Source organism: Aulonocara sp. 'chitande type north' Nkhata Bay, linkage group LG18, assembly GCF_057382095.1.
Source record: "Aulonocara sp. 'chitande type north' Nkhata Bay isolate Kocher_YH1m ecotype deep benthic linkage group LG18, A_spYH_male_GT1.1, whole genome shotgun sequence".
Taxonomy (NCBI): domain Eukaryota; kingdom Metazoa; phylum Chordata; class Actinopteri; order Cichliformes; family Cichlidae; genus Aulonocara; species Aulonocara sp. 'chitande type north' Nkhata Bay.
In genome coordinates this window covers 27,287,313-27,300,683 of record NC_141361.1, presented here as the reverse complement: position 1 = coordinate 27,300,683, position 13,371 = coordinate 27,287,313, and the positions used below count along the sequence as shown (strand labels likewise).

Here is a 13,371-nt window from a genome sequence, read left to right as displayed (position 1 = left end):
TATACGCAGCAGAGAACATATATAAGCTACTGCAACATTAAAAAGAGAAAAAGGTTACATATGTAGGAGATTACAGTTGTTGGGAGACAAGCAAACACATAGAAAGAAAGGAAGCAGAACAAGACACTCACGGCAGTCTGACTCATCAGATTTGTCTTTGCAGTCAGGATCTCCATCGCACTTCCAGGTCAGTCGCACACACTCGCCATTGGCACAGCGAAACTCCCCACTGGTGCAGTTAGCTCTGCGGTTGGGCAGGTATGGGGCTCCATCACCTCCGCAGCGCTCAGGCCCCTCGTCTGAACTGTCGGAGCAGTCGGGGTCGCCGTCACAGCTCCACATGAGCGGCACGCACTCGGAGGTGTTACAGCGGAGGTGGTTGGGCCCACAAGTCAGAGGGGAGGTGCACTTCAGCTCATCGCTGCCATCGCCGCAGTCATCATCACCATCGCACACGTAGACGGTGGCTAAACATTTGCGGTTGGCACACATGAACTCACCGCTGGGACAGGCCTTGGCATCTGAGGACCAACAGAGACAGCAAAACTCACACGAGGGACTGCACGCTTGGTTCTCATGACAGTGAAGCAGGGACGGTGTAGCATTTATTATCAGATTGCAGTTTGTGCAGCAGAAACCGTTACCCTGTCTTCTCTAGCTGCTGAAAAGGAAATCTGAGGAATCTGTTTGAAGGCCGTTGCTTTTAATCTTTTGCAGACTGCCTTCACACAACATAAAACTACACTAAAATGCAATGCTTTCATAACCAGAGAACTGTACACTTTTAGTCAAATAAGTAAATATAAAAGTTTCAGGTCTTGCTACAGCTGCAGAGCATTGAGAGCAAGTAAGACCGAAGACTTATTGGCTTAAAGTCATTTCAAGCAGATGGGCACAGACACAGAAATAGTTTCCCAGACTGGCTAAAAGTCAATAACATAACAGAGACAAAGAGAAAGCTGGGAAGGATAACGGTGATTAGGAAAATGGTGAGAGGCTTTCTCTCCTACCTTTTCCAGGGTATTTTTTCTGTATCTAGTCATGTCTAACTGAAAGCACTCTGGATGCGAAGAAAGCCAGGGAACCCGCTGTTCGCCCATAGGTGCTCAGAGGAGAGGAAGGATTTGATATTTACACAAACCACAGGGAGTTCAGCTTTAACGCCAGTGCCTTTGGCTGCTGCAGCTGGTTACTGGAAAGGATTGCTGTTTTGCTACATTTTACACAGAATCAGCAAATTGTAAAGCTGTAGCATATTGTCACTGACCTGCAGCAGACACCGTGTATTTTTTGAGTATCAAGCATACATGCTATTTTAAACTATTACTGATCAAAGCAGGGGGAAGTTTTTAAATAGCTTCAGATTAAACTGCAGCATTTCTGCATCAAAAGTATCACTGCTGTGAAAGGTAGTGATCAGCTGAACAGTTAAACAATGCAATAAAACAGCATGAAAAGAAGCTTATAGCATAAAAGAGCAGAAATTAAACATCTTAATATACATCATGAAACATCATGAAACCACTGCTTCTCAGTTAAACTGGGTGAACACATCTTAAGCTAGCAAAAACACTGGATGCAAGACAGTGTCTTACTTACTATCCTACGTAATCACATCATATGTTACAATTACTATCTCTTCTTTTCTCTGCTAACATCACTGTTAATTAATTCACTGATATGAACACGACTGCCTCAGAAGCTTGGGAAAAAGCAACTGATGTGAACATAAGTGTCATGGATTCAGTTCAGCGACAGGGTTTATAGTTATTAATATTAAAGACTCTGCATCTGATTCTCATGTGTCTGCTTTCCCCGGTATGCCTCTGCCCACACTCTATACTAATTTGGCACTAAATAATTAAAGAGATTCAATGAACAAGTGCGTTATTACACAGGGGGAAGGCCATTAGCACTTTACATCAGTGCCCTGGTTGAATTCCAGTTGGGACAGAATTTCAAGATTTCTGAGCAACTTTGAGCCCACAGACCATCTGCTGATGATGTTGTACAAGGCAGTGGGTTTTAAATGATAAATAAATCACAGAGGGAACAAGCACTTCACCCAGTGGATGTTTAGTAAGATTTATTATACGATTTTCTTTTTATACAAGTAAAAGCAGAAAAGATCATTAAAAAATGAATTTGCAGCATTTTGTTTGGTTATACATCTCATGGTAAGGTCATTTAAATGACAGGCCAAGTACAACTAGTACTTATAGCACATTTCTACTCAACTATAGCACTCAAAATGCTTTCTACACACACACACACACACACACAAACAGGATCAATACACCAAATAGATCCATCGGGTGTCAGGACATTTCAGAGTTTAATATCTTGCCCAACGATACTTTGGCAGGTGGACTGGGGCAGCCAGGGATGGATCCAGATTGGTGGATGACCTGCTCTGCTACATTAGAGCAAAATAAATAGAACTGTCCTTTGACAATGCTGTCAAAGTGGTGCCTCCAGGTATACAATATTAACTGCATTCACTTCAAGGAGCTTTATCTCAGCTTTTTTGCAAGTTGAATTGTTTTGTTCTCCTAATTAGAATATTGAGGCATTGATGAGGCTAACAATAAAATATTGGCTTGGCATAGAGTTTTATACCAGACTCCCTCTATGATGCAACCCTCCCATTTAGCTAGGCTTGGAACCAGCAGTGGGAGCACACTAGCCTTTTTTGTTTACTTGACACAAACACGACGTTCTTGTTACGCATAGATGAACAGTGGCACCGTTTTGGGTGCATTTCAGTGAAATTGCTCTCTTTTTTAAGCACCCGGGTCAGACGCTTCTTGAAAGAGGCATCACTGCTGAGTGATGCAGATATGTTTACCTCACTTTAGTACTACAAAGCATGTTTGATTTTGCTCTATTACATTGAAGGGAAAGCAAACACATTTACAGACTATATCTCCAAAAGTGTACAAACTCACACCAAAACAATTTAGATGGATAAACAGCACTACCTCTGGCAAAGGCGGAGGCCTCGCCTGTGTTTTTAAATCTGTTTATGACTGCCATCAGATTTCTTTTTCCTCTTTTTCCAGCTTTGAACTACAGCTTTTTAAACTAAACTCATCCACTCCGTTACTGATTGCAGTGGTATATCGTCCTCCCAAATTTAACAAGGACTTTATCAGTGAGTTTGGGGAATTCCTTTCAGGGCTTTCAGTAGATTTTGATCATTTTCTTATTGTTGGTGACCTGAATATTCATGTGTGCTGTCCATCTAAACCCCTGGTTAGAGACTTTGTTTCACTGTTGGATTCCTTCAACCTTACTCAGTGTGTGTCTGGCTCCACACATGAGAAGGGTCACACTTTGGACCTTGTCATGTCTCACGGCTTGGGTATCCACATCTCTGAAATTTGTGAGAGTGCGTGTATCTCCGATCATTTTCCTGTTCTATTTTCTGCCACTGCACATTGTTCTGATGCTGCAGTTAAACCTCCTTCACGCCGTCACCGGATCATCAATACCCATGTACCATCTCAGTTTTCTGCTGCTTTTAGCAACTCTGAGCTCTCCACGGTGGACTGGATTGATTCCTTGTGTGCAGAAGATTTAACTGCTCTTTTCAACTCAACATGTACTTCTATTTTGGACCTCATCGCTCCCCTAAAAACACTCCGTCCCAAAGCTCACGCTGAACCCTGGATTACAGACTCTGTTCATGCTCTCAGGCGCACCTGTAGGTGTGCTGAGAGAAAATGGAAAAAGGACAAGCTGCACATTTCTTTTAATATCCTCAGAGACTCTCTTTCAACCTATCAGAAAGCCGTTAAAGAGGCCAAGTCCTCCTACATATCAAACCTGGTTAGCAGTAGTGTCCATAAACCTCAGACTCTGTTTCGTGTTTTAAATTCCATTGTAAATCCTTACACATCCACCAGCCTCACACCTTCTGCCACCCTCTGTAATGACTTTCTAAAGTTCTTTGTAAACAAGATTTCCTCCCTGCAGTCTGTCATTCCATCTTCACCTTCCAATCCCTGTGTTTTGTCTTTGTGCCATTCTGCCTTTAATCAGTTCGAACCAATCTCTCTCTCTCAGCTGCATGAAATAGTCTGCAAGGTTAAGACTACCAACTGTTCCACCGATGCTATCCCCTCTCGGCTTCTGAAGCAGGTTCTGGACTCAGTCGGACCTTTCCTTCTGGTCCTGATCAATGCCTGCCTCAGTTCTGGTTGTTTTCCAACACCCTTCAAGCACGCTGTTGTTCAACCTCTCCTTAAAAAGCCTAATCTAGATCCATCCCTACTCTCTAACTATAGGCCCATTTCCAACCTCCCTTTTCTGTCTAAAGTACTGGAACGAGCCGCCCTCACGCAGCTCCAGCTATTTCTTGACAATAACAATCTCTATGAGAAGTTCCAGTCTGGTTTTAGAGCTCGGCATAGCACAGAAACCGCCCTTCTGAGAGTTTTTAATGATTTGCTTTTAACTGTTGACTCTGGTTGTGCTGCTGTCTTAGTAACCCTGGACCTGACAGCAGCCTTCGACACTGTTGATCACAACATACTGCTATCCCGCCTTCAACATTGTGTCAGTTTAAAGGGCACTGTCTTAAAGTTTTTCCAGTCCTATTTGAATAATAGGAGTTTTTCTGTTCACCTTGGTGAACTGTCATCTCCCAGAGCTCCTTTAACCTGTGGCGTACCTCAGGGGTCCATACTAGGCCCCCTGTTGTTTATTCTGTACTTGCTCCCTCTGGGCGATGTGCTCCGTAAACATAATGTGTCCTTCCACATCTTTGCCGATGATATTCAGATCTACCTCCCTCTGAGGTTGAACTGCAATGTTTCTTTGCAGCCGCTACTCTCCTGCTTGTCTGACATTAAGACTTGGATGACTCTTAACTTCTTACACCTTAATGAAAGCAAAACTGAAGTCATTGTGTTTGGGCTTCCTAAAGATCCCAACTTCTCTCTTGACTTTTTGGGACCCCTAACCTCCGATTGCACTTCTTCCATTAAGAGTCTTGGTGTTATTTTTGACAATGCTTTTAAACTTGATAAACAAATTAGCTCTGTAGTTAAGGGATCTTTTTATCATTTGCGGATTTTAGCCAAAGTCAAGTCTTACCTTTGCAGGAACGATCTAGAAAGAGTGGTCCATGCTTTTATTACTTCACGGCTAGACTACTGCAATTCCCTCTATGCTGGCCTAGATCGTTCCTGTCTACATCGCCTTCAACTGGTGCAGAACGCTGCCGCTCGCCTGTTGACCGGTTCAAAAAAAAGAGACCACATCACTCCGGTTCTCTGCTCTCTCCACTGGCTCCCAGTTGCCTTTAGGATTGATTTTAAAATCTTATTGCTGGCTTTTAAGGTTTTAAATGGCACTGCACCTTCTTACCTGTCAGAACTCCTTAGAACTTATCGCCCCAGGAGATCTTTGAGGTCAGCCGACCTGATGCTTTTAGATGTTCCCAGGTATAAATTAAAGACAAAGGGAGAGAGGGCGTTTGCTGTGGCTGCACCCAGACTGTGGAACAGTTTACCTCCTCACGTCAAACTCTCCAAAAGCCTAGAAACTTTTAAAACCGCTCTTAAAACTCACCTCTTTTCATTGGCTTTTAGAAAGGTTTAATTTATTTGTTTTATATATTTTTATTTTATTTTTATCAGCGAGGTGTTATTACGAAATTGTGTTCTATTGTATTTTTATCTGTATTTACTGTACAGCACTTTGGTCAGCCTTGGTTGTTTTTAAATGTGCTCTATAAATAAACTTGACTTGACTTGACTTGACTTGACTTGACTACAGGCCAGAGACAAAATATATATACGTTTGATTTGGGGGTGAAATGTCCCTGAACCCTTTGAGGTCTAAACGTATCCTGATCCTGTTCTATCAGACTGAGATTTTTTGTTTTTATTTTTTATTGTTTCGGAGTCATCAAGTCACTGAGGACTTTATACTATACTGGTGGCACTCAGCTACATGCTACCACTACTTTTTAATTCCTTTGCTGGGAGAAGCTTTCCTCTGACTACCATTCTGGTAGTCAGAGGCTGGCAGCATAACCCACTTAACTTCTTCTGGCAGCTTTGATGATGGGAGATTGTTGCCAGCGGCAACCAACGGCTCAGATGTAGTGGGAAGAAATGACTGGTCGCTCTACTCACGTTAGCATTACAACTGATAAGTGTGGACCGCATGTGTGTGTGTGCGTGCATGCGTGTAAGTGTGTGTGAGATGAGTCTGAGTGTGTTGGAGGAAAAAGGTGAAATGAAGTGTGAAAGGTAAGGAAATTATTTTGAGTGTAGGAAAAGAGGGGAAAAAAAGGGAAAAAATAAGAAAAGAGATGAGAATAAAGTCTTCCAGGTTTTATGTTAGCATGCAAAAGCTTTATATATTTTTATCTGTTGACACACAAATACCTGTGACCGTGTCCATCACTTTCTATACAGCTTAATGTCCTCTTAGCTTTCTCATAGATATTCATAACTTTAAATTTAAGAGATGACTCAAACCTGTCAGCTCTGCTTAGAGAATTAAGGTTCACTGCAGCAAGGTGACTCAAAGACACACACATACACAAACTCACACTGCTGGCTAGTTCACATGGGTCACAGTGGCTCACCAGGGAAATATCTCAGTGACTGCCCTTTCCTGTAATGCCACACACATAATAACTGAACAACCACAGTTTTAACAACGATGGGGCAACCCTCTCATCCGGAGAAACAATCAGGACATGATATAGGGTACAAGATGGGAGTCAAAGTGTCCGTGTTATCGTTACTGCCTGAAAACGTAGGTTGACTGAGGGCCAATAGGTGAGGACAAAAGAGACACACAATGAGCACTGATACGAGACAAAATAGCCGCCGTTTGGCCAAATTGAAAACCTGTCTAGATTCCGATTAGCAGAACGTAATTGTGAAGAAACTTTGTCAGTACAAGCCCCTTTAGATGTGTTAAATGGTCTTTTGTGAAGGCTTTATCTCAGTGTTACCCAGTTCAGTTTCACTCCAGGGACAGTGAGACGGCTGTGAGGAATGCAGGATTTGTCTGTTTGCTTCATACTGTCCAAGAAATGTTGAATTTAAATAAAGACATCAAGCGGAAAGATAACTGTAAAATAAAAAAAAATCATATTCATGCACCAGGCAGGCTACCCAAGCTGACATTTAGCACAACTGCAAACACACAGAAGATGAAAACACAGAACTCCAGACTGGTTCCAGTGCCTTGCAGTAGATCCCAGTTGACAGACATACTCAGAAAAATGCTTGGGGAGTAAATGCACATAAATCTTCACATGCTGAGAGTTGAGGCTACAGTCCAGCTTTCTTGCGGAGCCTCTCCAGAGTTACTGCTTAATGTAATGTTGATCAGGGAAAGCTTTCTCTGGTGAGGGCTAGATTCTACTTAATACATAATTCAGCATGTGGATGATTCAATTAGTAGGATGCCTCTGTAAGATTTACTTTTTCCAGTCACGCTATGCACTTCGTAAATTTCTACTAATAGCGGAACATGCGGGAGCTGACTGAGGAGGTTCCAGCTTAGTCTGTTTTGGAGGTACAATTTGCCTGCTTATAGCTCAGTAAATACAAGAGTTGGAAAAGAAGAAGCGTGTTCCTTGTGAGCATGCTCAAAAGTATAACATAACAATCACAAAATGGAAGTTTGTGTCGAAAGTATTTCTCACAACTTACACAGAATATCCAATCAAATGTGAGTTTGCCCCTCAAAGCATCTATTTTCCGAGTCATAGTGTGGCACAAGACAAACCTCACATGCTCTCTGCTTTTCAGATATTTGATCACACTATTAGATGCAGCTCCATGTGATTAATACTTTCTTTGTGAACCTTTTGGACAACCAAATAGGATGCTACAAGTGCAGTGAAGTTAATATGAGTTGATATGTGAGTACTAGAATGAGCTATTTTTAATTTTCTCCCAGTGGGGTCCAGACAGGGCTGCAGTATCCCAGCTCACTAAGTTTCTATTAAATGATTCACCAGTTAGTCCATGTAGGTTCATGTCAATAATTCAATAATAATGCAGTCTAAACAGAAACCAGAGCCTTTAAACGTAAACCGTTAAGAGTCAGGTTAAGTAAGCTTCACATCAGGTGCTTAGCTAGGTAAGTTTAGCAGGCTATGTGGCTTAGCCCCTGTGGTTGTCGCGCAAAATAGATGAACTCAATAAACTAACAGCAATTGTTTAAATTCGATCCAATTCAGTTCAATCAGACGCCAACAATCAGACGACCCCTGATGAGCAAGCACTTGGCGACAATGGGAAGGAAGATCTCTCTATTAACAGGAAGAAACCTCCAGCAAACCAGGGTCAGTGAGAGCGAGCTATCTGCCTGGTTGGGGGTGAGGGAAGTGAGACAGAACAAAAGACAAGCAGTGGAAGAGAGCCAGAGATTAATAATAACTAATTATGAGAAATAAAGATCCTGGACCTGGTGAAAGGGGATTTTTGGGCACTCAAACAGTGTAAGAACAGCTCTAAAGCAGCACCTAAACACATTTTGGTTTTGTTCAGAATCCGCTTAATCGGCTCCGAAAGTCTTATATGATCAGTGATGGTAGCAGAATTTGTTTGCACTTGGTGAATCTGTTTAACTTTGGATGCTCAGTGGTGCTGAAGGGGTTTCAAATCTTTAATTTATCGTTTAAAATATCCAATTATCGCATGTGCACTGAGAGATTTAGAAATATATTTGCAGCCCTGCTAGCTGAGCTGTTGGAAGCAAAATGTAACTGAAAATACATAGTGCTGATTAAAAACTTTTACTTTTAAATCTTTGAAAGGTCATGAAAAAGTAGGTCTTGACTGACACAGATTTAATACAAAAAACTAAAACTGTAAAACAAACTAAACGATCTTGATCTTCTGTATTAATATTCCAATATTATGCATGTTCTATTGTCTTTATTATCATGGTCATAGCGTATTTATGTATATACGTCTTTATGAATACTTCTTCCTTAACAAACTGGCCAATCTGAATAAAATTTTGTATGAACGTTATCACACATACAGTGATTATTAAAATCTATATGTAAAAAAAAAAAAAAAACATCTATTTTACATCCAAATTGTTTTGACTTTGTTGTTTTGATATCAGTTGGAGGACAATGTTGGAGCAGACTATAATCTTTTGTGGAGTGGAGATGAGAACATTACTTTTACTTTTATTGCATTTTATTTTTTTTGAGCATGATGGTAAAGTGTAAACTGCGCTAGATAAACAACTGCATTATGCTACAAACACAATTTCAGCTCTTCACAGACATCTACACAAACAGCATGCTAACACAAAGCTAGTGAAGAATCCAGAGTGACATTAAAGCTCAGTCTATTCTTACAGCAGCCCAGCAGCCAAAGCTCTTTAACAGGTAAGAAAGGCAGTGATGAGCCGTCAGGCTTGAATCCTCCTTTTCTGTTTCTACAGTAGAATCACAGTGGAGATCGTTTTGAAGTCTCTTTGGGCTGGTTTTTGTTGTTGGCTTTGTGTTCAAATCTAAATACCAAGAGAAAGCTGGTATGTACGCTCTCATTAGGCTAGGTACAGGGATTTGTGGTGTTGTCAATAAAAACTTCTATTGTTAACTTGTAAATATGTAACAATGCATTTCAGTCTTGTTATGGAGTAATGTGAAAGTATGCAATACGTAATCTAATGAACTGCTTTCTCACAGGAGTAGTTGAGTAATGTAAAGCAGTACTTTAAGAAAAAAGTAAATATCCCTTATTGAGAATCCCTGCAGTAATAAGAGCAGGATAAACACTATTTACTAATGAAAACTGCCAAGCAAACCTCAAAGGTGAATGTGTTAAACTGTTTTGTGAACATCACACTACTATTAGTGTTGTTACTCCACATCAATCAGGTATAGCCCAACACTGGAATCACTGTGCAGCTCACTGAGATGGACTAAAGACATAACACTGCAAAATCAATGGATAGTACCTCTAGAGCAGATCAGCTGCAAGGTTACATTTAAAAGCCTCGTGTCCTTGATTTAAACATCATCTTTCAGGTTGGCATTGGGCCCAATCATCAGATAAACTGGCCCGAGCAGCATTTAATAGGCCTAATTTGTGATGCTATCTAGCACTGTGCTCTGCTTGTACTGGAGAGAGCTTATTCTAAGTGGTCATACTGAGAGGAGTTTCCCTCTAGAGGTATTCTGGCCTCTGCCTGGGTGGGCGACAGCCTGCTGCCTGCCCTCGTGTCACTACTGAGAGGCTTAAGACTGCCACATCAATACAGACATTAGAATGAAAGAAGGATTAGCCCAGGCTAGACCGGGCCTCAATGGACAGTGCTATGAAAAGCCATCTAAGAAGGCATTAGATCTAAAGTCGATGCAGTGAGTGTGTGGGGCCTCTTTGAAACCTTGAGTCCATAACAAGCTACTCACAAGCTGATCATTGAAGAATAAGTCAAAGCCATAAGGAGCTGAGTATTAATACATATGCAACAGTTTCTATTTATGCATTAATTTTCTGCCAGATTGATAAGGCTTCCTTTCCAAATAAAAACTCAAAATTGGCTGTGTTCTTAACAAATAAACATGAATGGCTTATATGCCAGGCAGACGTGATCTCAACACCCACACACACCCAAACAACCGAGGAGTTAAAGATGCCAGAAAAAGAGGAACATCGTCATTAATATAGGATAATAAGGAGATGGCTTATTTCTCTCCCTCTGCGCATTTGCTACCACGTGCCATCTTCAAAGTCTAAACATCACACCCCCCATGGCTCTGCTGCCTCAATCATTTCTTCTTGACGTGAAGAGGCAGAGGAGAGAGAAAGAAGGAGAAGAAGCCAATTCTTCATGGCTCCTCAGAAGTAGGGCAAGGATAGTCCCTGCAGGGGACTGGGGGTGGGGGTAGTCGCACGATTGAGTTGCCTGATTGGCTGGGCATGAGGTGATGTCATTTTTTAAGGTTGTGAGGGCCCTGCAGTGGAAAGACTGAAGACTTGAGGTTTGGAAAGGACAGAAACGTCCAAAGATCACCGGAAAGCTGCGAATATCTGATGGTTTCACACCAAAGATCATTCCACATCAAAGGGAACGGTTGTCAAGTGCAGCTGGCTTTAATTCAAAACTCACTTCAAATCCATCTAATTATAATGAGTGTTCCCCACTGCGCTTTAATGTCACATGCCTTTGGATGATAAGTGAGATCAGAAAAGATAAAACCCTATGAAATACAAAACGGGAATCTGGGTTCTCGTTATTCGGCTGCTTGTCGAGTCATTCGCTTCTGCACATCCATCACTGGTGAAATCTGGACCAAAATGTCCTCTACAAATGCACTCAGCGGTTAAACGCGGAAGTAAAACCATCTGATCGGGGTATTTATTTCATTATGGTAAGTGAACTGACTCGGATAAACTCACCAGACGCACAGTCCTCCTCGTCAGCGCCATTCTCGCAGTCTTTCTCCCCATCACATCTCCATGACAACGAGACACACTTGTTAGTTGATCCCCCACAGTCAAATTTCTCTGGAGGGCACGTCTGTTTGCCTGTGGGCAGAGATAAAAGAGATAGGGAGATTACTGTAGTTTTATGGTCCATAAAGGCAACAACAACAACTACTAGGAGACACAGCTGGACTTGATTTTTATCACCCCCACAATGCTCTTAAAAAAATTATCCAAAACTCCACCACCCTGGCCAATTGATTTTACTGCGTGGGCTGCCTCTCAAGAAACATGTAGGAAGATCATGAAATACAGCAAATGCACGGCTGGCTATAAAGCAAAAGCTCAACCCAGCCCCTCCTCCTTTTCCTGCCAATCTGCTCTAGTTGGCACAGGGTCGGTTTGATCCAGATTACAGTGCGTTTAATATGAAGCATGTTGTTAATTATACATGTTTGCTTACAGTGCAGCCTTAAGCCTTCCAGAAAGAAATCAGACGCGCGTGCAAATTATCGATCTTTTGGAGTGTTTTTATTATATTTAAAATGCCAATTAAAAGCCTTTTTGACACAGGGTACGATATGATGTTACCCTGCATCAGCTTCACTCATTAAACACACAGATATTGGTACAACTGTGCTTTAGTTGCTGGACATAGTGTGACAGAAGCTGTTTTAACCGTTTATCCACTTTTTTAAGTAAACTATTTATCCTCATTACCTTTTTAGCTAATTGTATTTTAATTCAATTAAGCATAATTCTTTCCACATATTCTGTCAACTCCATTAGCAATACAAGGTGTAATTTTCCAGCTACACATCATAGTTGGTATTTATATTCTTGCTGTACACAAACTGACAAACAATGGTATAACAGGATCCTGTGTGGTGTGATAAGTGAGAACAACATCCTTAACGAATACCAATTTAAGAAGCTAAAAAGAATCTCTGGTGCTGTCACCAGCAATGTTAGGTGTGAATTGCATTGTGGGTAATTGAACCAGAAAGTGAGAAAGACTCCCAAGATTTTCAAACCAGGTCCATATAGTTAATCTCGTATTGTCAGAAAGCCGCCTTTATGATCAAATTGAATTCTTTTTATTTGATGGGGCGATCGTGGCTCAAGAGTTGGGAGTTCGCCTTGTAATCGAAGGTTGCCGGTTCGAGCCCCGGCTTGGACAGTCTCGGTCATTGTGTCCTTGGGCAAGACACTTCACCCGTTGCCTACTGATGGTGCCAGTGTCCGGCAGCCTCGCCTCTGTTAGTGTGCCCCAGGGTGGCTGTGGTTACAACGTAGCTTGCCATCACCAGTGTGTGAATGTGTGTGTGAATGACTGGATGTGCAAAGAGCTATACAAATACAGGCCCTTTAATGTCAATTCAATATCCATCCATGCACTCACCTATTCATCCATCCATTTTCTTCTGCTTATCTAATTCAAGGTTGAAGCCTATCCCAGCTGTCATAGGGTGAGAGGCAGGGTATACCCTGGACATGTCCCTAGTCTGTCACAGTGCTAACACATAGACAGACAACCATTCACATTTAAACTCACATAGATGGGCAATTTAGAATCACCAATTAACCTAACCCCACTTCCTGCATGTCTTTGAACTGTGGGAAGAAGTACCTGGAGAGAGCCCACACAGACACCGCCGGAACATGCAAACTTCACACAGAAAGGCCGCGGCCAGACGGGGGACTACAACCCAGGACCTTCCTGCTTTGAAGCAACAGTGCTAACTACCGCACCACCATGCTGTCCTACGAATCCAATAATCAGAAGATTTTAACTATGACAATTGCATGTTAGTCCTTTTTTTAGTACACTATATGTATTGCAGTGCCAGTATCACTATCATTTCAGCAACACAAATAAAATATAAAGCAGTTATAATTGTATTCAGTCACCCTGTATTGTGTTGAACACTTCAAAGTC

At 41.7% G+C, this 13,371-nt stretch overlaps 1 protein-coding gene across 4 annotated transcripts in view; it reads right to left on the bottom strand.

Moving 5' to 3' along the window:
* The window catches only part of LOC147308810 (low-density lipoprotein receptor-related protein 8-like), an 87,739-nt gene that overhangs the window by 32,980 nt on the left and 41,388 nt on the right, over positions 1-13,371 (bottom strand). For all 4 annotated transcript variants that reach the window (XM_086272554.1, XM_086272552.1, XM_086272553.1 and 1 more), the window contains 2 exons: positions 11,406-11,534; positions 132-521 (listed from right to left, as the gene is read on the bottom strand). In XM_086272554.1, coding sequence (XP_086128680.1) covers positions 132-521; positions 11,406-11,534 — 519 coding nt within the window. The remainder of the gene's footprint in view (positions 1-131; positions 522-11,405; positions 11,535-13,371) is intronic.